Source organism: Phyllostomus hastatus, unplaced genomic scaffold (genome assembly GCF_019186645.2).
Source record: "Phyllostomus hastatus isolate PE091 unplaced genomic scaffold, TTU_PhHast_1.1 phas_contig_254, whole genome shotgun sequence".
Taxonomy (NCBI): domain Eukaryota; kingdom Metazoa; phylum Chordata; class Mammalia; order Chiroptera; family Phyllostomidae; genus Phyllostomus; species Phyllostomus hastatus.
Window position 1 is genome coordinate 4,448,696 of NW_025333810.1, and position 22,672 is coordinate 4,471,367.

The 22,672-nt window shown below is 40.5% G+C and overlaps 1 protein-coding gene across 2 annotated transcripts in view; it reads right to left on the reverse strand.

The window, feature by feature from the left end:
* Window positions 1-726: 726 nt before the first annotated feature.
* FBXL17 (F-box and leucine rich repeat protein 17) overlaps window positions 727-22,672 on the reverse strand; it is a 470,512-nt gene continuing 448,566 nt past the window's right edge. For both annotated transcript variants that reach the window (XM_045837972.1, XM_045837971.1), the window contains one exon: window positions 727-3,595. In XM_045837972.1, coding sequence (XP_045693928.1) covers window positions 3,455-3,595 — 141 coding nt within the window. In that variant the 3' untranslated portion in view covers window positions 727-3,454. The remainder of the gene's footprint in view (window positions 3,596-22,672) is intronic.

A 22,672-nucleotide genomic window follows, 5' to 3' on the forward strand; every position in this document is an offset into this window, starting at 1 on the left:
AAAGCTCCTCCTGAGGCCCTGACTGGTATAGCTTAGTGGATTGAGTGCCGGCCTCCAGTCCGAAAGGTCACTGGTTCAATTCCCCATGAAGGTGGTTCATTTCCCGGTCAGGGCACATGCCTGGGTTGCAGGCCATGTCTCTGGTTCAGGGCGTGTGGGAGGCAACTGATCGATATTTCTCTTGCTTTTCCCCTCCCTCCCTTCCTTTCTCTCTAAAAAGGAATAAATCTTTTTTTATATACTTCTCCTCTGTGAAGTTCTTCCTTCCCAAAGCTGCTGCTCTGTCCTATGTGTGCTCCCTTTAACTGTGGCTATTATAACTGTTGAACTCCAATGCTATTGCTAGTTTTTAAGAATGTCCCCTTGCTAGGCTATGCACAACCCGAGGATGAGAACTTTAAATGCCGAGAGCCTGGCACATTTTTTTTACTCAATAAATGTATTTATTTACTTTTGAAAATTTGAAAAAATGGCTAAATGAGTGAGACTTTAGGGAATGGGATTTTAAACAAACCACTTGTTTAAACCCTTGATTTTTAATCTTATCTCAGTAATTGTTAGCCAAATGAGAACCTCCAGAACTCAGTCTTGTTTATTCCTCTCAGTGAGTCAAACCTACGTGAAGTCTGCAGGGAGGCACACAAGGACAGGGACCACGGCGCGCCTCGCACCCAACCAGCTCAGGGAGACCGTTACTGTCTCTGAAATGAAACAAAAGGCACAGTGTTTTGTTTCTCTTTTATTGCAACCCACTGCAAGGTCAAAAGATTCACAGAAATATAGAAACTACAAACCAGTTAAATTTCCTTTATCCACTCAAAAAGACATTAAAGACAAGGGACCAGAATTTTCTACTACAGCAATATATTTCATAGTCTTTATTCTGAAAATACTGTTGACATTTTGGAGAGGATAAAAAGCCCTGCATTGAATGTGTTCACATACATTTATGACATTCTAAGCCAAAAAAAAGAAAAAAGAAAAAAAGAAAGAAAGAAACTCTACATTGCCCAGAAAAATCATTTTAAGCCTCATTTCAAAGCATCTAATGAGAAGACATTTAACAACCATCACAGGATCACTCAAGGTAATGCTTTTTCGGGTTGGCTTTTTTTTTTTGAGATTAATGCTTTGAGGCTGAATGTGATATTTCTACAGATTTCTACAAATACACCAAAGCAGTTTTCCAGGCTATGCTGCATCAGGCTTTCTGGATTAGTCAACATTTTAAAGAATAAGTGCAATCCCACCCACCCTCCCAACCCAAGCGAAAGCATGTGTATAGTGCTGTACTGTAGATTCAAACAATGCAACATTTAAAAAAATCAGTTATACACTTCTGAAGCCATCTGACAACCAAACTGTAACACTCCAAAGATTATTACAACTTTGAAATGAAATGGCACCATCCACATCATCGATGGCTCTCCCTTCTTTATCTTTAACTATTTAAAATATAGTGTGACATATATAAAAACTAAACTTTTGCTTATTTACTTAAGCTACTATTACTATACATACGGCCTTATAAATTAGCATTGGATTAAAAACCAGTTAAAATATTATGATTTAAGATATTTTTCGGTGGAGAGGAAATGAAACCAATACAGTTTGATGTGTAAGAAGAACCACAGTTTATTAATAGTAAACAGCTGTTTTTCCTTACACAAACTTTATTCCCTTCAAATTAAATTAGCAATCCATTTAGTGACGGAAAAAAATACCCTTGGCGGGTACTGACTAGATTTTCCTAACTGATTTGGATTAAAAGAAAAAAAAAGCCACATCAGAAACATGTTGACATAATCAAAAGAAACAGTTGTTTACATTTTTTGGAGTCATTATAAATAAGTGAAGGGCATTTTAATGCAAAGCTATTTTTTGTTTCTCAGAGCTAGTCTCATTTTAGCAATATTGGGACTTACAGAAAGTGAAACTCAAACCTTAGTATACCTGTTAAAGACCAACACACAGCTATGTCCACACCGGGGAAGAATAAATAGCAGACTCACAAGTCAGGGCTTTGTATCTAGCTCTACTGGGAAAGATAATCACTCTTGAGCATAAAAAGGCTCTCTGCTGTCTTGATTATAAATCTAGACACAGGAAAGGTTATTTGAGCCTGAGTCCCTACTATGAATTAATTCTAAAGATGTGTGAAATCAAAACATATATTCATTTACTGATAGATATTTCCTTAACTGAAGGGTGTCAATCTTTAAACAAAGAAATGCTTATTTCTGAAAAGTTTAAACAATCTTAATGAAAGGATTTTATAATTTTTCTTAACTCACACATTAACCAGCAATAGCTCTTTGCAGTAGCATAAGAACTATTCAAAAAATAACATGCATATAACCAAAAAACATGTTCTAATACCCAAAGCAAAGCAAAGGAAAAAAAAAGATTGTCTACTTACATCTCACTCAATGTTCTATTAATGTGACTACCCCCAAATCTCAGAAATATAATTTCATAATTACCCAAATTAACAAAAATAATTAAATGATCTGTAGATTTTTAAAAAATAACTCCAGACTATTAATTACATTGGTGGTTTAAATGTGGACAATGGTAAGATTAGCTCCAAATATCATTAAAATATATCCAAACCAGTTACTATCCATGAAGTAAAAGCTAACACAATGTTAACATAAAACTCAACTAATACATTCAACAGAACCCACTTATAAATGAATAATTAACTTCTGTGAGCTGGCCAGGGGATTGTTGCCTCCATATAAAAATGTCACAAAAGGCTTTATCCTCTCTAGTCCCTATGTCACCTACCAGACAGCAGGCTGGCCACCCGCGGGAACAGCGAGTTAGGCAGAGCCACAGTGGATGGCGCTCTCTCAGGGGCCTGGAGGAAGGCCTCTGCATCAGGAAATGATCTACAAAGAAACTGCCCTGGTGAGTGTGTGCGTGCACATGTGCACGTATATAAGAGAGTGGAGGACCTATGTGTGTGTATGTGCTTGAAAATTCGAAAATTTCCAGTTTCCACACTTCTAACTAGTGTAACACCGCTTATGTTCTGGTTATCATTGGCAGAAGCGCATGGGTCTATCTCGTCATAAAAGAAAGCAGTTGCCTTCGTTTCGGGGCATCACCAAGTGGCAGGAATTAGAAGCTCAAAATGATGGACTCAGTATTTTGATTCCATGGTAGAAACATTTTTTGAGAAATAAGCCTTTGAACTTAAAAAAGGAAAGGTTTGTGCCTTTTAAAATCTTAAACTTTTAAGAAAAACACCAGCTCACCTGGGAATAAACAGCAATTGCGCTTATGCTATGCAGTATGCAAACGAGACACAAATATACACACTCGGGTACACACACAGACAGGCGACAGTTAAAACCTTCCGAAGAGTTCACCCACCCCAGATCGACAACTCCCCTCTGCCCTGCTGAGTGATCCTAGATCCTAGCGGAGCGGAGCTTGGGCAGGAGTGTTAGGAGGAGGCGGCAGACATGTTGGGGGTCCAGCCCATCTGGTAGGCCCTCTCCAGGGTCCTCTTGCAGTCCTGGAGGACGGTGCTGAAGGTGATGTGGGGGTACTGCTGCACCAGCTGCTCCACCGTCACTTCATTGACCTGTAACCAGAGAAGAGCCACTGTCAGGCACACGGACCACCGAGACCACCGGCTGCCCATGCTCACTGCCAGCTTAGAGTGGCGTGAGGAGGCCTGCCCTCATTCCTTCCCCACAGTGGGAGAAGTGCTTGGGGGAGAAGATCCACGCCCCTTTTTGTCTGACGGCTCTGGTTTCCTGAGAACTGCGTTCACCCTTGTGGACTTTAGCATATCAAGAAATCAAATGTGTTTTCCAGAAGCATAAATCACTAAGACTTCCTGAGACCCAAATCAATGTCCACTGAAAACCTAGTGCTCAGGAGGTAGGGCTGCTGTAAGGAATATCTGAATGTGCATTTGACTTTGTTGTCAACCTGGCAGGCTTCTCAGGGCAAAACTGTAGATTGGTGGGCAGGTTACAGAAGGTCCTAGACAGAAATGCTGGGGAAAATGTTTATTTTTTTTCCCTTTAAATGTTAAGGCATTGCAAACTTCAAGCCCCTTTGTGGGAAGGGCTGAAATGTGAGGAATCAATAATTAAAACATACATGGCTGGCGGGTCAGAGAAGGCCCCACTAGACCTTAACCATCAAAGATACCACCTTGATTCTTGATTAGACAAGGCAATCAGACAGGCCTAATTAAAACTAACACCTTTACAATTGCTGTGCTGTGAAGGGATTAATTTGTCAATTATTTTTAAGCTGATTGCAGTTCATATCACAGAAGCAGACAGCTTCCTTCATCCTTTAGATAAATAAATGATTAACCTAAGAACCACAACTTTTAGGTGGCTTTATTTAAAATCTTTACCGAACACTTGGGCATTTTCGAAGACATCAATATTTCATTTACCCTAAGTAAGCCGGTCTGAGAGTCGGTGCTGTGGTGCACAGGTGTGAGCTCCCTCCCCACAGCTGTCCATTATCGGAAACGATCAGGACCACCAGGAAAATCCTGAAACAATGTGAAATCCTTGCTGTTTGCTTGTGAAAGCCAGCTTACAAGTATGATGACCATGACATTCAGTTCTCTGCACTATTCTGAAATAATGTGGTGTTTTCTGGGTGAATTGGAAAACTGTGTTACATATAATCTTTTTCTTTTTTAATTTGAGAATTGATGTTTCAACATTGGATTGATAATACTTAATCTTTGTCAGAATCTCTCTCTAGTCAAGACTTGCTTTTATGTAAATCAACTTTTATTCTAAATTCAAACAAGACATGCAGTTAATTCTTTTTGTGATATAGATAAGATGTAATGTTGAATAAAAAAGAAAAAACTGATATACAAATTAGAGCTGGGAATATGAACTGATGATCTTAAGTGGATTTTTAAGCAATATATTTGTTTAGTTTTTTCAATTTAAATTTATCTTCTAAGTCTTGCCTTAGTTGAGGCAGCTTATGGGAAAATATTTAGAAGGTCATGCATCATCTAGCCCTCTCTCTCTCGAGCGTGTGTTTTTGTACTATCCAGTCACCTGACTTAACTTCAGATCATCAAGCTGCCCAAGTTCTGTCTGGCCTCAGAGACTTCGCACCTGTTGCTCTCTTTTTAATATAGTGGGGCACTTTTTAATATACTTCCCCCTAAATATCACCTTCTCATGCCTATCGCCTACTCATTCTTTAAAAAAATTATCAATCTTGGCATACAATATTATATGAGTTTCAGGTACAGAGCATAGTGACTCAACATTTATATACTTTATGGTATGATCACAAGTCTAGTAACCATCTGTTACCATGCAAAGTTATCATAGTATTATTGAGTATACGTCCCTTCACCTTTTTTTTTTTTTACCATACTCATTCTTGAGTTCTTAGCCCGAGTGTCATTTCCTCAGGTAATTCCGATCACTGCCCTGTCCCTGCTCCCCTCTCCAAATGAGGGAAGGTTTCCAGGTTGTTCACTCTTCCAGTACTGCCTACTTTTCCTGCATAGCACTTATAAAGTTAGTGTATAATTGCTTTCGTAAATGTCTATTTCTCATGCTCCAATGTAAGATCCTTAAGAGCCATGGTCATTTTTGTACCTACGAGCCAGACCTAGTTATTGGTGAATGAATGATAAAACAATAATTTAAAAAACAGAAACCCACAAACAAGGCAAAGCTAGACACTAATATACTAATAATCATAAAGACCAACACTTTCCTTAGGAACTCCTCAGCTCAAGAATCTCCTCCCCTCAGGAAGCCTTCCCTAAGCAAGGCTATCTCCCCACGAAATTGGGCGAGGCACCCCTTCTCTGCACACCTGTGGCTGGCACCCTGCAAGATTTGTCTTTCATTTAAGTACTCCCGAACTGCACTGCCATCATCTCTTTACTCGCCTATCTCTCCCACCTGAACGAAGGCCTCTGCCTGTCATTCAGGCTGCTGACTGCACTTGTTGAGAAGAAACATGGCAACTGGCTGTGCCAACATGGACTGCAAGAGTCAACCAGAAACAGGTGTGAATCCTGGTGTCACTTTACTGCTTTAGGACTTGATTTCCTCAACTATAAAATCAGGGTAAAACTACTTATGTCATAGAACTGTTATAAGGAATTGGCTGTAATGATATGCCTAATACTGTGACTGACTAAAAAGGCCCTCACATCTCAGCTCTTATTGTGGCGGGCACGATTACTGAGCGCATGAGTTAACTAACAATGTGTTATGACAACCAACTCTCTACAGTAACGTTCAATGTTGTTCTACTTCTGAGATATTTAAGAAATAAATCTTTATAACATTAGTTATAATGTTCAAAATAAAATAACCACAGAACAAGAAGTTACCTTTAAAATAGACTTCATATACAAGAAGAATCTATTTTCTCTTAATCCTCTCTGGAGGAGATTCCAGAACCTTCCTCAAGAACATATTTTCTGGAAATCCTCCCTTTTCTTTACCTGCCATTCCCTATGGTACAGGTAGGTTACCTTCCTCCCTCCTGTCAGAAAACCCAGAAGGATGCACATCTCACTACAGGAGAGCTGAATTCACTTGGTCAGAGAGGATTCTCAGAAAACCTGTATCGCACTGCAAAAGAAGTAAACACGCTCCAAAGCCACTTAGCATTCAAGGAACAGCTAACTGAAAAGAGATGGAAAAAGAATGGAAAAGAGAAAACATTGAAACCCACCACAAAGACAGGACTGTCTTCTATGGTACATCTTTTCTAAACTGTCCGAGGGCCTGTAACAAGTTTTATACCTAGGGTTGACAGGCAATTTATTTTGGAGGTCCAATTTTTAAAAATAGAAAGTATCTCTATGTGATAACTTTTACAGAAAGAGATACAATTCACCTTAAGCAAACTTGCTACCTGAAGATATGGATTTATGAAGTATATAAATTAGAGAGTAATTGTTCACTTTAGCAAATACTTCCATAGAAGGGTTAACTTATGTTGTCAGCTCTCACAATGTGTTTTATATATTCTTTTATTTAGCAAAATTCAACTTATCTATTTCTCTTGTATAAAGTAAGATACACTTATAGCAGAGAATACAGACTGTTAATTCTTTGGCTTTCACAGGTTATGGGCAAGAACAGGCAGTACTTTGGCTTTGTAGAGCTGCATGAAAAATGATACTGGAATTCCTCTGTGGATATAATATGTCTTCTAAGCAATCTTTTTACTAACTGTGCTCTGTGAATTCTGCAAAACAACGCAGTGGGGGAAATGTAAATAATCCATTTTAGAGCTTTGCTGGGTAGAAGTTATTCAGGGAAATACATGTGGTTCCACCAGGGAAAGTTCCATCTTTTACGTAGTGTCTCCTGGAGAATCAGTGTGACAATCTCATACTAAAGTTATTTTCATTTACTCAGAAGTACAAATTATGTTCACCTTTTTGTACGGATTCTGTAAGCACTTTCATGCCCTACACAAGGAGTTCAGTGTGAGACACCAGGAGGTTCCACATCATTTTAAATCCTTATGCCTACACACAAAATTTGCAGACATATTTTCAGGTGCAACTCCATTCATTAGAATGAAAAGAACTGTCCTCTGTTACAACTCATAAAATGTATGTAATATAAAAAAGCAACATAAAGTTAAATTGTAAAAAGTTTCCCCATGGCCCCTGGTTTTTGTTATTCAATTTCCACTTGCTGAAAACTATCAGTGGCAACACCTATATTATACATACAGTTTTAAAAATGCAGTGGACATGGAGGGACCAAACCCACCTCCTGGAATTTATTTATAAAAATTGTGTATTTATTCTTACATGTTTAAACTTCAGTCACTTTCAAAGTACTCTACCCATTTGATGCAATGCACCTATCGGGACTTTTTTCCCACTGTCTCAAAACAGTTTTTGAACTCATTGATTTTGATGCCTTTTAGTGCTTCTGCCATGTTTTGTTTCACCTCTTCCTTATCGGTAAAATGTTTCTTTTTGAGGACTTTTTCATTGAGAGAAACAAAAAAAAAAGTCCCTTGAGGTGAGATCGGGTGAACAGGGGGTATGGCATGGGGGTCATGCTGTTTTTGGTAAAAGACTGCTGAACACTCAGTGCAGTGTGGGCAGGTGTGCCTGTAAATCACCCATCATGAAATGAGCAAACACATTGAAAGAATCTTCAAAAAAATTCACTGAAGCCTAGCACAGCCTCTCACAACACCACAAGCTGGTACACTGACACAGACGAGTTCCTAGAACCCTCATCTAGTGAGGGAAGCCTATACTACAAGGGGCTGCCCTCTAAAAGATAATTCTGGTGTTTTGGGGGGGGTCTCCTCTTTTATCTTCCTAAAGAAATATGCAGTGGTGTTGCTTAAGGAATTATGACTAAAGAGGAAAAAAATGCACCATGGGATTTTTCTAACTATAAAAAATATTGGATTTTATATTCCTTTCCAAAGACTACATAACCATAAGTTACAGTTTCAAATTTATTATAATTCTTTTTAAGGTAGTAGCAATTTGTCTGTTTTTTAATCTATTTTGAGTTAACATCCATTAGCACCTTTAAGAAATATGAGGCAAAGTGCTGTGCTAATGAAGGTGAGTCGTACTGTGGTTTCCTTCTATTCCTGCTGCTACTATGGAGGGACGAGGAGAGCACTTTGGAGTCTCCAAGATTCAGTTTAAGCACTTTGTCTAGAGTGTCGCATTGTTTCTTCACCTTCATGAACGCTTTCCCCAGAAAGTCCCGGGGAAGGGTAAGCCTGGGCCTGAATTATCTCCCCAGTGATATGCACTGTTCAAAAAATAGAATTTCTGATGAAATTTTCCTAAGAATTCATTAATCTGACTCTTATTTCCTCTTTGACTCATTATAAAACAGGACATGTTTATCACTGGGGGGAAATATTTGAGACATGAGTATATTAAAATCACACTTAGGGACAGAATTTAGGCATAACTCATTTTACTAAGCTTCACTTCATTGTGCTTCAAAATGTTGCATTTTTTTAAATAAATTGAAGGCAAGACCCTCCACCAGCAAAAAGATTATAACTTGCTTTACTGGGACATCTCCGAGGTATGCCAGTAAACTACTTAAAATCATTTTTTTAATGGAGAAAGTTTCCCCGCACAAAGTGAAAGCTACTCTAAACATCAGCACCAACAACAATAAAGCGTACTGCATCACTCCTAGCTTCCATGCCCTTGACAACAGGCGCACAGTAGCCATCTCTGTTCCCAGTCTCCCACACACGGCCTGGCATGTTCTTGCCGAATTAGAATAGAAGCTGGTAAGACAGGAGTTTTGGCTGTTTCTGGTCACTGCCAAATCACTAGCACCTAGAGAATGCCCAGCACATAGTAAGGACTCAATAAATATTTGCTGGCTAAATTAATATAGCAGTTGATTAATGAATGCATATTGAATAAATTAAAAAAAAACACTAAATAATACTGTATCAGAAATTGTGAGGACAAGCTCACCTTGTTCCCAGACTGTTCCATCTACAGAGGTAGCAGTCTCTTAAGTCTTGATATTATAGAGGCTCCAAACTCCTTTAATCCTTTGAAGTTGATACCCAAGGTGATTCTTTGTGCCACTCTCCCTTCCATCTGACATCACTGGGTACCTCTTTCCAGATACACCTTCCCTGGGGTTTCCAATAATTTTGCACAGGAGACCAAAGTAGCTCATGATGGTGGGTCAACAATTTTTCCTGGGCCCTGTGGCTGTCGGGCAGTACTCAGGAAATGACTAAGCTATAGTTCAGATTAATTGAGGGCAGCCTTCCTATTGGAGATCAATGACTTACTACACTGGCTGGATAACACTGAGAAACATGTGAATGGTAACTGCATAGAGTTTGGCTTCCAAAACTTTGCAAAAACTCAACATGGTTCAGAAGATTTAATACTTTAGTGTATCAGCAGTCTGCTCAGGGTGGCAGGACCAGGAGGACCCTGCAGAAGATTTAGAACTTCTGTGACATTGAAGGTCCCTTGTAATATCACAATTTATCTGGAAATGCAGTAGGATCTGTGCACAGATCTCCTGACTCAAAACACTGCTATTTCTACCCAATGATTTCTTGGGCTTCAGCAATTCCACACGCCTTCACTGCTACCGGGCAAGTGGAACCCGGGGCACTTGCCACTGAGGGGCCTTTTGCCATTGTTGTTGGTTTCACTGTCACAGTGGTGCATGACATCTGTTGTCCCAGGAAGCGTGTAGATAACAGTGCGACAGGATGGTACAGTCTCAGGGGAAGAAAAACTCTCCAAACCAACTTGCCCCGGGCCCCTCACTGAGAAACTTGGTCTTCATCGGTATTAGGCTCTCATGTAGTGGGGATAAATCAAACATGTTTCTTCTCTTCAGCATCATTCATTTTGGTGAAATGCTTGAAAGTAATTTGTTAATTTCTCATCCAAATAACTAATACAGCAAAATAAAAGTATGTTCACATTCCAGGAAGTATGGAGGAGGAGAAGGGAAAAATATTCAGTGAGCATCTACTATTCCCTAGGCATCTAAGCATTCATGCCCCCAATTACAGATAAACTGGTTCAGATGGCATTAGTATTTCACAGAGTCACACAGCTTCACTGGCATTCATTTTCCATCTACCATCAAGAAAAATGATTGTAGTTTACATATAAACTCATTTCAAAGTCCTTTGTAATCTCTTCAAAATGGCTGCTCTGGGGGAATATGAATTATAATGATTGCCACTTGGCCTGTGGAACATTCTGTCCCGTGCAGTGGTCCTGTGAGACTTTAAAACTCGATGGAAACATGATGAAGCTGCAAGACAAACAAGGGGCCTTTCGGCAGGGCTACCACCCTGTGCCATAAACTGAAATGCTTTCTTTCCTCTCTCCCATCAAGACATGTTTCTGTGTCCCACAGGTAGACTGGCCAGCATGAAAAACACGTCTGCCCTCTTAGGACAGGGGAGACAAACCATTACACCAGCAACAGCAAATCCCGGGGCAGGGGCGCTTTCTGGGGGAAGTGCAGGTTGCTGTGGACAGGGGAACTTAGTGGGCACCTGATCTTCTCCAGGATGGTTGGAAAGAAATACCATTCAAGTGGACTTCTGAAGGACATAGAGGCATTAGCCTGTGTATGACATGCACTAAACATACACATGTTATTCAGGAAAGAAGGGAAACACGTCTGTAAGCTTGAGTAAAACAATTCGTCCTTTGCTTCATAAGCTTTGTAGCCAGTGTTTTCCCAGCCCACACAGCACACTCACTCAGGTGTATAACTGAACTAAGATGTTTCAAATAGCACTTCTCTGAGGCTGGAGATGGTGGTGAAGAAAATGGATCTCCCTGTCTACAGGTGGGAAAAGTAAGGAGCCCACAGTATGTTTGTTAAGGTGTTGCAAATAGCACACTCACCTCCTGCCTCCTAATTCAGAGCTCTGGCCCTCACATGGGTCTGTCATTCTTCACAGACTCCCTGGGCAATGTCACTCACTGCTAACGGCCCCAGAGGCTGACTCCTGGGAGCCCAGAGGCAGAGTGTTGTCTCTGGGGCAATTTGCCTGTGGAGCCTCTCTCTCTCTGCCTGAGATTTTTGGCTCTCTGGGCAGCATACTGGCTATCATAGAACCTGGCATTCACCAAGTGCCTGCAAAAGTCATCTTGGACAACACATATTCAATGAGGCCTAAATGCTCTTCATCAAGTGACCATTGGCCCCATGGTGAGCACATATTAAAATGAGTAAGATAAAGGTAATAGGAATTTTAGTAATAGATCGGATTTTATGGAAATGAGACGAGTTATTCTAAGTTCAGTTTAAAATATTTTAAATAGGACACTAAGAACAAATAATAAAAGAGTAGATAATATATTGATTTTTCCAGGACACTGCTCAGCCAACAACATGAACTCTGCAGGCCTTGGTAGATTTTTATGATTCCATTTCCCTCCCTTTGTGGCAGTACTTCTCAAGTCCTGTTTGGGTCATATGCCACATCCTTGTGATGTTGCTCTAAGGTTAGAGCAGGGAGGGCAAGAATTAGGCACCACTTTTATAATTTCTTTTTTTTAAGATTTTATTTATTTATTTGAGAGAGAGGAGAAGAGAAGGAGAAAGAGAGAGAGAGAAACATCAATGTGTGGTTTCCTCTTGTGTGCCCTGCACTGGAAACCTGGCCCACAAACCAGGCATGTGCTCTGACTGGGAATCGAACCAGTGACCTTTTGGTTCATAGGCCTGTGCTCAATCCACTGAGCCACTCCAGCCAGGGCCCACTTTTATAATTTTTTACCTCACCAATTTGGCTTTCTCTTCAGATGCAAGGCTGAGCTGCCCAGCGGTCTGCAGGAGGATAATGTAGCAGCTAGACAGTCACAAACAGGCTGCAGGTAGAGCCCACAATGAGGGGAAAGGGCCCTACCCAGCCTGGTGTGGGCTGCAGAAATGATTCTGGGTGTGAGTTTAGGGCACCCTGGCTGCTCCTGGCTGCAGGCGACTTCACATTCCCTTCCTTCCCTCTTCCTTCCCAGGTCACACCCAGGCCTTCTCCATGAACCCCACAGTGACTCATATACCACAAATGTCTGATCCATGTTTACTGATGTGGGATGAATTAAACTGAGTCTGCAACTAAGAATGCAAATGAGAATATAGTGGTTCTCCACCCAACTGTTAGATTCACCTGGTGATCTTTTAGGAATCCTGATTCCCAGGCCATAACCTAGACTAAATGTATCTAAATGTTGGAGGAGTGGGGCATAGGCATCAGTATTTTTTGAAACTCCCAGGAGATTCCCAAGTACAGCTCAGGTTGAGATCTGCGGGCCTAAACCTTCCGACTGAAGAGCTCCCAGAAGGTGCAGATTAGATGATTTCTGCACTTGGGAACCTGAAGACAAGGTCTGAACTAAGATTGCTGAAAGGTTACAACCACTCACCCGCCTCCCAGGCTGCACTCCACAGTAAACTCTGAGGCAGAAGTTCTGGAGAAAGAAAATTGCTCCTACAGCTTATTAGCCCATTTTCTTTTCAAATATTCACCACTGCCTGAAACAAAAGGTATACTTTGAATATGGTAAACCAAACTGGTTTCTTCTTCAGTATTGGTCTTAGATTTCTAGTTGGGTGTATACAGCCAAAGGAGGCAGCCACCTGACCTTCCCAACAGCTATGAGAAGGAAAAACTCCCCCAAACCCTCTTCTCACATGGCCCCAGTGCTTCTTCAGAGGGAGCACCCATGAGGTGGGAGAGGACATACATGAGTATTTACTGTAAGTTTAAAAAGAAAAATGGATTATCTTACTGGAGCCTAAACACCGCCTGCTATGAAAATCAGCTGATTATAGCTACCCATAATGCACCACGCTTCATACACAAACCTTACACTGATAGCCTGAGGCTTTGAAAGATATATTTTTAAATAGAGAGGTAAGAGATATTACTCTTGGGTGGCGCAAAAACAAAACAAAATAAAAAACAAAAAATAAAACCTCATTTAAAAATCCCAAAGTGTAGACAGAGACAAATACTGAGAACACAATGAACCTGACAGGGGAAGGCTCATAAATTCAGTCAATTTTGTCAAATGCAGTCATTCCACTTCAGAATCTGCAATGATTGGAAGTGCTATGCTCTGTCAATATCGCAACAGGTCTGGCTTCATGCTGTCTCTTCTTCGTGAAGTGTGGGTTGCCTGTGAACACTAGCCTCGCTTCTCTTCACTTGAATTAGCACAGCGAGAAAGCAGCAATGAACCTGGGAGGATGGGGATCACAGAAACGCCTGCAGTGTTAAGTGAGAATGGGGGCTTGGGGCTCGGCAATCTAAAGCCTTGAATTAGAGATTAGTGTGACAGGAGTCCAACAACCACACTGTCAGAGAGAAAAATTAGTGACATTTTCATTCCCTGCTTCACCATGCGATCCTCCACCAAAAAGAATGTTCTATGCCCAGTGTAAGCTGTAGTACACAGGCCTGCAGAGGCCATTCTGAGGTCATAACCCGATGGCCATAGAATTAACTCATCGTGCAAATCTGTACATTTTTAAAAACAGATTTCCATGTGTAGTACAGATGAAAGCCAAAACAGACATGTGTGGGACACCAGGATGGAGAAAGCCACTTGGACAGTCATCTGTAGGCACTCCAAGTGGTTTAGCAAAAGATCTTGTATTCGAGAAAAGCTGGGCCCTAATACGGTAATTAATGCAGTCACTGAGTGGTGAGTGCAATGCATTTACAGAACACATCTGGGTGTTTCTAAATTAAACTCACAAAATTAAGCTGAAAAACACAGTTGAGGGAGAAAACTCCCAGAAGTGAAAAATATGTTTTCTCTTGTGCTTAACGGCTTTCTTGATTTTGTTTTTTTTCTTACATAAAGCCTATGGCAGTGGTAACCACCAGTGGACATCTGATAACAACATTTCTTTCCAAAATTGCAGTTTACATCAGGTAAAACTTATGCATTTGACCTGTTTCCTGAAACAAACTTATTATCAGCAAAAAATTTATTCTGCATAAAATCCATCTGTATGTCTGCAGATTAATAAAACCTCGACAACAAGTGATATTTTGGGTTTTCAGAGAGAGAGAGTCTACATAAATCAAGAGCATTTCAGGGTCAGTCTCTGAAGGATGTTGAATCCAAACACACATCAGATGCCTGAACTCTGTGACTGTTCGGAACTTGGAGAGCTTTAGCTACTCTCAGAATTCCCCAGCTACAGGAAGCTGGTATTAAATCCAACGTGTCATCTTTCTCACTTATTTGTTTGTTCCTCTCTGCCTAGATGCTTTTTCTAATCAAATTATTAAGAAGCAGTGGGATCTAATGGCTTTCAAATTTGCTTGCATCTGGAAAATACTTCTGCAAAACAAAATAATAAATAAGTAAATAAACCAAACAAATAAAGCAACAACAGTGGCATTGCTGTGGTTGACAGCTGCAAGGCCAGGAACCATGTCCTCTTAGCCACTCTGTCACTCCCAACAGCTTGAAGGAACCTCCTCGGAAACTTAGCATTACACAGAATGCAGAAGGGCAACACAATCCAATCCATTCATCCATCATCTGTCCATTCTCTCATCCATCTATCCATCCACCCATCATCCGATACATATTTGTTTAGCAACTAAAATATACCGGCCACTGGGGTAGGGCCTGGCAATACAACATAGGAGAAACCCACGGATCTTACCGTCTAATGAGGGGAATGATGGGGATGAAACAGGTAAGAATTAACCACCACAACAAATAAGAGCTACTACTTATCACTTACTTCACGGAAGAAACCTTACACATATTAACTCACTTAATCCTCTCAATAGCCATTGAAACAGGTGCTATTTTTATTTCCACTTTACAGATGAGGAAATGGAGGCACACAGAAGCACCGTAGGACATGGAGAAAGAAAGGCTGTGTAGACAGCATGGTGACATGGAAGACAAGAGAAAAGCATTCTCAAGAAGGAGGGAACGGTTACCATTTGGATGCAGCTGCTAAGAGATGGAGCAGGTTGTGGACAGAGTGGTGGCCACTGGACTTGGTAACATGGAGGCCATGACCTTGGAAAGAATAGAAGCAGGGGTGTGGTGACATGGAAACAGATCGGAAGGAACAGTGGAAAAGTAAGGACAACTGTTCATAGTCAGTGCTTTTCAGGAATTTAACAGCAGAGTAGCAGAAAAATAGGACTCCAGAGGACCATTGCTGAAAGCAGATGTGGTACATAAGTGTACTTCTCCATGCGGAAGAAAGATAATTCTGGGTGACAGTTTTGAAAATGAATTTGCAGCCTTACAGTACATGGGCTGCCAATTGCTGGTCTTGCCCCCAACACCCCAGGGGGCCGTGGGTCCATGGGGTAGGAACTCTATCCTGTTCACTGTTTTTTTCTGGCCTGTCACCTACATAATAAGCAGCTCAAGAGATGTTTCTTGAATAAATGAATAAAATATATAATAAAAAATGGCTGGGGGGGTGGTTAGATTTTCTCTTTGAAAAACTACTTGCCAAACCAAAATTTCCTGAGGCCCAAACCAGGCAGGCCCTGAGACCTGCTGCCGTGTGACTGGCCCCACAGGCAGGCTGGCCCTTCCCGCCGCAGCGGGCAGCCATCCCCCGGACCCCCAGCCTTTGCGGGCCGTCCCTGTTTCTGCCCGGTGATGTCAGGTGCTTAGGAGTTCTGGGATCTTATCTGAGCTCTGTTGAGAAATTGCTGTTACCTTTCCTACTTCAAAATCAGAGAAATAATATGATCCTGGAACCGAATTCTTTTGTATAATTAGTTAAGTCAAATCAAAGGTCTAAGGAGATTATTTACTGCAAAGCACTGAGGCTCCAGGGTGCCTTCAGGCAAACTCCAACAGAACAGTCTATCTACCCTACAGCGTTTAGGGAACTGGAGGCCCTTTCCTTCCTCCTTTACAAAAGAAAAAGAAAAAACAAACAATTTTATTATACATCAGTCCCAAAAGATAAGTGAGCAAAACATAAGCAGCTATTTGCAGCACTCTCCCTTAAAAGGTTCTAGGGACATGCTGGTTTCCCTGAAGGAACAGGCCAGATGGTCCCGGCCAGAGCCCTGACTGGCATCTCACGCGGCAGGTCTGCACTCTCTCTGCTCACAAGGAAGAACCGAGATCTGCTGGTCTCTAGGTTTCTTCTTCCCCTGTAAATTTGGCTGCAATTTAAATTGGTCGTAATTATTTAGGAAAATAGATTCTATTATATATTTTTTAGAATCATTATCCGGGGCCTAGTTTTTCATAGTAAGAGCTTAGTATATAAAAAATATTCATTCATGGCTAGAACATTATGAGCCAGGTGGTTCACATCATGGTTAAATATCAGACACAGGGCTGCAGAGCAGGTAGGTATACCACATGAATAAGTAATGATGAAAATAATAATAGTTAGTAGTAGTTAACATTTTTCGAGTACTTTCAGTGTACATGCCTTTGGGTTAAGTGCTTTATTACAATATTTCTATCCTGTCACAGTCCTATGGGGTAAATAATATCACCTGTTTCAGATGATAAAACTGAGGCTTTTAGAGATGAAGCTGTCCAAAGTCCCACAGATAGTAAAATGATAAAAGTGAAATTTGAAAACACTAGTGCTCACCAATTAAACCTCTGTCATCAAGCTCCAAGCCAGCGTTTTCTTGGTTTAATATTTAAACACAGGAAAGGTCTTTCAGCTACCACCTCATAGCAGTTTAGGTGAACAGGGGAGGACGAAGAGATGGGAATACTGGGCTAACATGAGGTTGTGTGGTAACTCTATATTTCAGCTGATGTGTTTATCCCTGTTCCCATGACCAGGAATAATCAGGAGAGGGCTGTAAAACTGTGTTTTAAAGTGCTCCTATGTGAAAATCACCTGGAGAGACTGTTTTATCAGCAAAAGAAACAAGATGCTGATACTTCGAGTGAAGGACTGAAGTTCAGGTTTTCGAGCCCCAGCCCCCCTCTCACTGTTTTTCACCTCCCCTTTCCTCTGGTGCACATGGCACTGGCACTGCCGGTTGCTCATGTAATGGCTGCGTTGCTCATGACCTAGGACTGCGTGACCCAATGCAGTCAGACCACTCCTGCCTTATTAGGCGAGAGTGTTTTCTTTCTTTTTTTTTTCACTTTATTTTCTTTGATAAGGCATAAATTTTCAGTCTTAAATTGTGGCTATGGGCAATCTGGAAACAGCTGTGCCTGCGTTGCAGGGCAGAGGGGAGTCCCTGCAGGTACACACTTTGTTTCATGGCTGAATTGCTACCAAAACAGTCCTGGACACAGTGCCCCACAAATTATTTTCCCTTAAACTGATTTTCCCAGTTAGTTCTGTATATTAGTTACAGGGTCCTATATTATTTTCCCCATAGGGCTTTCCTGCTTATGATTCCTAAATAAGCTGATAAAAACTCCGTTTTCTCCACAGAAATATTTAGATTGTTGAGGCTTTCTCTTACCATAATTACTTCCTGAAAAATGCAGTGGTCAATTTTTCCTGAATATTTTTACATTAAATTGGGCACACAAAACTTGGCCCTTGGTATTTTAAGGTTGTAAAGCAGATTCCTGGCTTTAAAGAACTGACTGGTTTCTATTACTTGTTTTCTGTATGGCTTCTCATTGACTTGACTAACGAAATGCCTCCCCCATTTAAATGAAGAACTTGTGTGAAAACAAAGATTTCATATGACCTCAAGAAAGAATTTCTTATTAAAAAAATCACCTATTTCATTCCTCAGCTAAGTACTTCAGGAATTGGGACAGGTGAGGAGAAAGGTCTTGGCAATGGCCATTTGACGAGAAATGAATTAATTTGATTATTTCCACAGTGTAGATCAATAATAGTCAGTCTCTGCAGAGGCCCTGGCCTGAAGGCAGCGGGATAATCAATAGGATCACACAGAAGCCTCTCCTCCCCCAGCAGCCTCTCTGTTCTTTTCTGGGCAGACTCTTCACGCCTGTGTAATTCTAATTTATGTCAACTAGAAATCAAAGAAATTCCAAGAGGCTTTGGTCATAGGACATTGGGGTGGACCTTTCAAAATCTATTTATGTCTATTCCTTAAGTAACGTGGCCCCCACAGCCCTCCTGGCGCCTTTATGGGCCAAGGAGAAATAGCCTCCCAACAGAAGGGGAGCTACCTGCTCCAGACAAAGGCGGAGGAGTGGAGTTAGGTAAATGGAGGTACACTTTCTCCGTCCTGTCTACAACTCTTTAGGGACTTAAGAACTAATAAGCATTTTAAGCAAAATGCTTTGCCAAGAGTGGCTCCCTCAATAATGCTCTTTAATGATACCCAGACGCTGGCATTTTCAAATCAAATGAACAGTGTATAAAATTAGTTCTGCATGAAGTTGAAAAAAAATAGTAAGTGAAAGGGAGCTTTTAAAAGCTCCAGCATTTCTCCATCCAACTGCTTTTCACAAAGGTTTGGCATATGAGAATTGCTACATTTATGATGTTATTCGCTGCTCATAATTCAGGCCCTCTGTCTCCAAACTTCTGTATTAACATGCACTGCAGAGGTTTCCACCACGACGTTTTATCACCGAGGTTTCCCAAACCAGCCGGGTTGCCTCTGGCGAGGTCTGGTTTCTCAGCCAGTGCCATGGCCACTAGGCTCCCTCCCTTTTCATCAACCTTGTTACCCCAAACATTTTTCATTAACTTTGAACACTGCATTTCCATTTGCCCTACAGCTTTTCCATGAATTTTTTTTGTCTTTTTCAGTTTTGTTCTCCATCCAAACTGCCTTGTAAGAAATGAGGAAAATATATTAGAAGAAACAGCTCTATATAGACTCTAGAATTCAATGAAATTGTGAAAATGATTTCTATAACCAAAGCCACTGTCAGTAATTAAGGAAAGTAGAGTAAACATATTGCTCTTATTAGCGAGACCCGTTGATTATACAAGTAGTTTTTACTAAATCACCAAGTAAATGCGTGTTAAGTTGATAGGTGATTTCAGGTCAACTCTAATTCCCAAGGTCAAGTAAGCCTTTGAACAGCCTTTAAGAATATAAGTTCACCCCAATTCATCAAAGCCGTCTCACACAGCGTTTTCTTCTCTTGGTTCTTACAATGCACTGAAGTTTAGGAGATTAAGTGGCGTTGGCTTCAAAACCCAAAGTAATGCCTCTAACATGCTTATCCGTCCAGCAATCAGAAAAGCTACTCAAACAGGGGCTTCCTTAATGCACTTCCTAATTTTACAAGTGCTCGGGGAATACCGCATTTGTCAAATGGCTGGGGGACTCCTCCCTAGGAGTCACCAATGTTGCAGTCAAACAAATTTTACTGCTGTTTTGCTTCAACATTGTCTGATAATCTAAGTACATGTTGCTTTCATCTGCAAAGAACAGGTTTAATGTTTCTCATCTGTTCTTTGTTTACCTAATGAGAAAAAGGGAGGAAAAACACTTCCCTACAACAAATACAATGCATTTTGTTATTCTTACAATTTCTTCCAAAGCTCAAGTGAGTAAAAAAGCAGAAGTCTGGTAAAGTATAGCTTTCAAATTAAGTGTAAGTGGCCCCAAATGGAACTGACTGCATATGAAAGAAAATATATCTTGCCTTCAATATTTCTCAGAACCACGGGCGCACAGAACACGTGTCCTGGGACACAGATGTCACAAACCCCATCTCTTCCCAGTGCAGGGACATGGGGACAACAGTCTTGATAAGGGGATTAATTATGCAAACCACTGAGATCTCTTGCCCACTCCTTTGGCTCCAGAAAGGGGAAGGAAAACTCAAATTAATGAGCTATTAGTGGTTAGTCTATTTGGTTAAGGTACAGGGAGAGGAGTGAGAGGCTCAAATTAATTTTATTCTTTAATTCTTTGTTGGCACAGATGATGACACTGAAATAGTGGATCTTCATCTCCATATCCTAATCCAAATTTCTCTGTGTTTCCTGTTTCTATTCTTATTTTTCTCCATTATTTTTCTTATTACTTTCTTTTTGTTTTCCTATTTGAATCATCTTATCTCCAACTCACCCTTTTCTCTATGCCTGAATTCGTAAACTGATCCCAAATACAGTGTGACCCATGGACGCCTTAGTTTTCCTTTGTAAAGTGTGTAGAAATGTGGTTATTGACATCTTTGTATAGAAGAGAATTTTAAAATTAAGTGAGAAAAAAGTAAAAGGGCGAAATTTCTGTAATGAGTTTATTTTCTTCCTCTTATTGTAATTTCCTTTCAAAATGGGATAGTAGGCAATACGTTACTTTTTTTCTCACTTGGAAATTCAGCATATTGATTATTAAACCACAGGCTAAAATACTGATATTGAGAATAATGAGAATAATCAGTAGCATGAAGCATTTATATATAGCACACATTATTCTAAGGGCTTAATATATATATGCTCGCCCATTTAAATGCTCACAATTCTCTAAGATAGGTACTATTATCATCCTCATTTTTCAACAAGGGAACAGAGGCACCAAAATGTTAAATAATTGCTCAAGATGATATAACCAAGTGTCAAGACCAGACCTGAACCTGAATTCTGGCTCCAAAGTCCCTACCCTCAACTACTAACTGGTTTTCTTTGGTATTCAGATCTTTCTTTGAATCTTGATAAAAATTTAAAATCTGGAGATGGATAGCATAATACAAATTTTGAAAGCTGAACAGCTATTACTCTAGATTTCCATCCAACTAAATCAACCAGCAGGCTTTTATGTGCAAGGCTTTACTTGCACATTGTGTGTTGTTCAGAACCAACTTCATCCTCATAGAACCTCTTGTGTTTGCCTCTGAGCTGCCTTAAGCCGAGGGTGCCAGACAGCAAAACTGGGCCCCACGTCCCCTGGCCTGGCCACGGGCTGTGGTCAGACACATGGCACCAGAGCCAACATGCTTGCAGAGCAGCTCCAAGTTGGAGGAAGGATTCACAGTCCTCAAGGAACTGGCTAAGATCCTCAGGAGTACTGCCAAACAGAATGGCCACCCCATCTCATTTTGAACTAACTTGTATTTGGGTAGAAAAGGATCCATTTTTAACCTAAAATTAGCCAATGGGCTGGTCAGCAAATATATCTGAAATAATCTTTTCCTGTACTAATATGAACATATTTTTTAATGTTAATTCATTATTAATTTATTTAACTTTTTTCAATTACAGTTTCCATTTAACATCATTTTGTATTAATTTCGGGTGTGCAGCATAGTGGTCAGACAATCACATATTCTACAGTGATTCTCCTGATATTTCCAGTACCCAACTGGCACCCTACACAGTCATTACAATATTACTGACTATATTTCCTCTGCTATACCGGTACTCCACATCCCCATGACTGTTTTGTAACCACCAATCTGTATTTCTCAATCCCTTCACCTTTTCCCCCAGTCCCCCAACTCCCTCCACTCTGGCAACCATCAGTCTGTGATCTGTATGTGTGAGCCTGTTTCTGCTTTGTTTAGAACATACATTTCTACAATTCATCTCTGATGGTGGAGCTGATCTCAACAAATCTAAAGACTGGAAATGCGGTGATTTTGAGAATGGTTGTGGATACAGCCATCCATTTTGAATGCACAAATCTTTAGTGTCCTTGGTTAGGTAGCGCTCATACAGGAGTTCTTTCTGGAGGAAGTTGAGAAGCTCTACTGTAATTGTTTAACATTTCTAGAATCCTCTGCCCAGTGTGGACCCTTTGATTTGCTTTAAAAGAATTTCATTTTAAAGAGGCAGAGTTAGCAGCAGTGTTAGATTAGTTAGTAGTGAAATTTGAGGGAGACTTGCAACCTCTGGGTCTCAGTGCTGTTGCTTAGTAACAAAGTCAGTCAGCTTTCTAGGCTGCAATGAGACTATATAATAAAATCTCTCTAAACATAACCAACTGGCAAAGGCTTAGTATAAGTTGGGATTTTTAAAGCATTTGGAGGAAAAAACTAGGTCAATTAACAAAAATGACAAAGCACACAAAGGATTTGGGCAATTTTTCTATCTGCCCCCAATTTTTGCTACATTTAGAAAATGCATGTCCTTTGAGGGGCATACATATTTAGTTTTCCTCTCTTTTACTAGATATGGCTCCAAGTCTCCATTTGCAAAAGTAGCACAAATGTGTAAATCATTATTAAGATGCCAGCATTTTCTGAGCAAGTATATGAGGTGGATCTTTTCCAAGGAAACAGTCCCTATGCCTG